We start from the raw sequence: 3,670 nt of genomic DNA on the forward strand, positions 1-3,670 counted from the left end.
CTTTCTTCTGCTGCAGAAGTCACACTCGGGCGGCCACTCCTTGGCAGGTTGTCCACATTTCCCTGAGCTTGGTAGCCATTCCACCATTTTACTGACCGTCGCTGGTGACGTTCCAACTTGATGAGCTGCAGCTCGAATCGACATATATCAAACCAACGATCCGTCCTCTTTCCTGTTTGGTCAGTTGAGCCATCTTTCCTGTTATCTTGAAACACCTTTCCCTGTCTTACCATAATCAGGGATTCTGGCTCTTAACCCATTTTGTTATATGCTTCCATCTTTGACCCCTTTGCTTGGTTACTGACAATTATTGCTGATGTTCATCGCAACCGATTTATCCAAAACGCGACAAACAAATCATTTATAAAGGGCGGGCAAAAGAAACGCTGATCTTACTCGTCACAATACAACGATTTAGCTTGAATAGGGGCTTTTGCAACTTTTGAAATTCGACCTTAAGCCACTCAAGTGTCCATAAATCCACTAAACAACATCGTGGCGCAACACAAGATGTGTCAAAATGTGCAGAAATTAACGGTGAATAGAAATGAATAATTATTTTTTGGCATACTATTTCAGGTTCCGATATATCTATTTGTAAGTGTTTAGATACTTTATTGGCGCAGTTTAGTTGTATTGTATTGTATTGTATTGTGTTATGTTTTATTCCAAACTGGCACACACCCCATAACCCTGGGGAGGGTAACAACTTTCGTATATGATTTTTGGTTAGGCTATTAAAGGAACACGTTGCCTTGGATCGGTCGAGTTGGTCTTTGAAAATGGTTCTGTAACCGTTTGTTGAAAAATGTATATGCTTTAGAAAGATATTGCAAAAGTAGAATACAATGATCTACACAAATATGCCTCGAAATTGCGTGTTTTTATTTTTACCCTGTCGACTAACACGGTCGGCCATTTATGGGAGTCAAAATTTTGACTCCCATAAATGGCCGACCGTGATAGTTCGCGACGTAAAAAGAAAACCGTGCAGTTTCGATTGATACTTGTGTGGATCATTATATTCTACTTTTAAAACATCTTTCTAACCATATGCATTTCATAACAAACGGTTTCAAACGCTTTTAATAGACCAACTCGTCCGATTCAAGGCAACGTGTTCCTTTAAACTGCCTCAGTGCTTTTAAAAAGTAATGGGAGACTTTTGGCACGCTTGGTGGCAGCTATATTACCAAGTAACATCCATTGTTCTCGGTAATGTGGGCATGCTCATAATTACGTAAACAATGGAAATTTACCTGCTAAATCTGCTGCCACCTAGCGTCCCAAAGTCTCCTATTATGATATATAAATATATACTTAGCTTAAAGCCAAAAGTGGACACTTTCGGAACAGAAACAAAAGTTACAGTTTTACAAATAACTAACAGGGTTTACAGAAGGTAATGGTGAAAGACTTCCCTTGAAATATTGTTACATGAAATGCTTTACTTTTTTGAGAACACATTAAACAATATTAATTCTCGATATCGAGAATTACGAATTTATTTTTAACACATGTCGTGACACGGAGAAACGTGCGGAAACAAGAGTGGGTTTTCCTGTTATTTTCTCCCGACTCCGATGACCAATTGAGCCTAAATTTCTACAGATTTGTTATTTTATATAAGTTGTGATACACAAAGTGTGGGCCTTTGATGGACAATACTGTTTACCAAAAGTGTCCAATGGCTTTAATAGACATTCATTGTATGATGGTCGATTTCACAAAAAGCAATTTTTTTGAAGTCTCTAGATGCTCTGTGGTGCATTCTAAGCTTCTTTAGATCACTATTTGTTGCCCACTTCCAGTGCTTTTAGGAGCAAAAAAAAACCCCTCAAATATTGCATTAATTTACTATAGAGAGCCTTGTCTATTAGTCAACAATTCTATGACATTATTTTACAGATGTTTAAGTTTTTGCATATGCTGGAAATAATACAAAATACTGCATGGTCCTTGACAATTACCGAAGGTGTACATGCCTTTAATTGGCTATCGAGTGCCTTTAATTGGCTATTGAGTGCCTTTTGTTTAGTCAACAGTTCTAGGACGCGGTAATAACTGTCTCTGCAATAGTGGTGTTCAGTCAAGGGTGCTTAAAGTGTTTTGATTTTAAACAGAAATCATGGTTGCACTAGCGCCCGAAGTATCTCGTCCCCGCCGGCATCCAAATACACTCCGCACACCTTTTCTAAATTGACTGTACTTGAAGGCGTAAATCACTGGATTAACGCATGAATTGGTTGCCACCATAGCAACAGACAGGAGGTAATACCACTCGTTGAATTCAAGCTTCCAACCAAGGTTAAACATGAGAAAGATGACCTGGTTAGGCGTCCAGCAGATCAAGAATGTTATGAAGACGATCAGGAGCATCTTGAAGGTGTTACGTCTTGCACGGAGGAGGGACTCGGCCATGTCCGGTGCGTTTGCTCCACCGAAAGGATGCTGGGCTGGTGCCGGGCCGACACGGGCTGCTCCCCGCTTCATCTCCACACCGATGCGAATGTAGGCGAAGAGCATCACACCGACAGGCAAGATGTATTGCACGGTTGCTGTTAAAACACCTATTGCCTTGGATCCGGGTATGGAAACACACGTACCATTTTGCTGCTCAAAAATCAACATGAGATAGCTCTTAATAGCTGCAACTAAAAGCCAGCACAGTATCATGGCTACAGCAATCTTCAGTCGTGCCCTTGTTGCGAATGCTGCATGGTACTTGAAGGGGTAAACGATGGCGAAATACCGCTCCATGGTCAACACCAATAGGTTGAAAGATGACATCACGTAGAAGAGAAATAGAGCAAAGTTAGAGACCCAAACATGACATAGGAACCAACCGAGTCCGTTGTTAGGAAGCGGTACAGGTAAAGGGATCTCACTCTTAAGCAATGTCACTGTAGCTCCTAAGAAATCAATCACTGCTTGATGAAAGATGAAGGCATTTGTACGAGTCTGCATGGCTGCTACTTTCCAGATGATAAAGCATACCAGAGTATTGCCAAAAATCCCCAGAATTCCAACGATAGCTTTGTAAATACGAAGAATAAGTATTTCTTCCATATCTATCAACGATCATCTCCTCTCCCTTTGAACAAGAATCACACTTTACTTATTATAAATCAAACAATCTAATCACAACATTATTTGACTAATGTTGACGCCGTCACAGTCTGCATGTTTTCATGCCAGTGTAATTCAGATTGCGTGCATTTTCCACTCCTACGTCGGTTGTCATGCAGAATCAAACTTGTCGATTTAAGGGCTGCATGCATCAGTGGTGTATGAAATAGCATCCGTAATACAAGGTGCTTCGCCGACTACGATGTTGAACATTCAAGTAACATTAATTACCAGAGATTGACTAATCCGAAATGTCATCCTCAGGAAATAATTCAGTTTCTGTTTTAAAACCGCAAAAGTATTCGCTGGAAATCAAAAACTTGCCATGGCCACCGCGCAACTACGGTAACCCCGCTTCGTGCAGTATGCCAGTCTGTCTCCAAGCCGGTCGTGTGTGGTCTGCTGTAGCGATTCACAACTGAGCGTATAAGTACACATCCACTATCAACCACTATATCGTTGTTGGCCAAGACTAGTCCGTGTGTTTTAGGCGTGTATTTATGGGCGGTGTAAAAGCTGGACACGCAGTGACCGCCTGGAC

At 41.1% G+C, this 3,670-nt stretch overlaps 1 protein-coding gene across 1 annotated transcript; it reads right to left on the minus strand.

Moving 5' to 3' along the window:
• Positions 1-2,115: 2,115 nt before the first annotated feature.
• On the minus strand, positions 2,116-3,069 carry LOC139952555 (galanin receptor 2b-like). The gene has a single exon (XM_071951729.1). It carries the CDS (start codon positions 3,067-3,069, stop codon positions 2,116-2,118), a length of 954 nt encoding a protein of 317 aa, XP_071807830.1.
• Between the last annotated feature and the right edge of the window lie 601 nt (positions 3,070-3,670).

This window comes from Asterias amurensis, chromosome 2, assembly GCF_032118995.1.
Source record: "Asterias amurensis chromosome 2, ASM3211899v1".
Classification (NCBI taxonomy): Eukaryota; Metazoa; Echinodermata; class Asteroidea; order Forcipulatida; family Asteriidae; genus Asterias; species Asterias amurensis.

Bases quoted from the DNA above. Each gene is read 5' to 3' on its own strand.
- LOC139952555 (XM_071951729.1), bottom strand. From the start codon at position 3,069: ATGGAAGAAATACTTATTCTTCGTATTTACAAAGCTATCGTTGGAATT.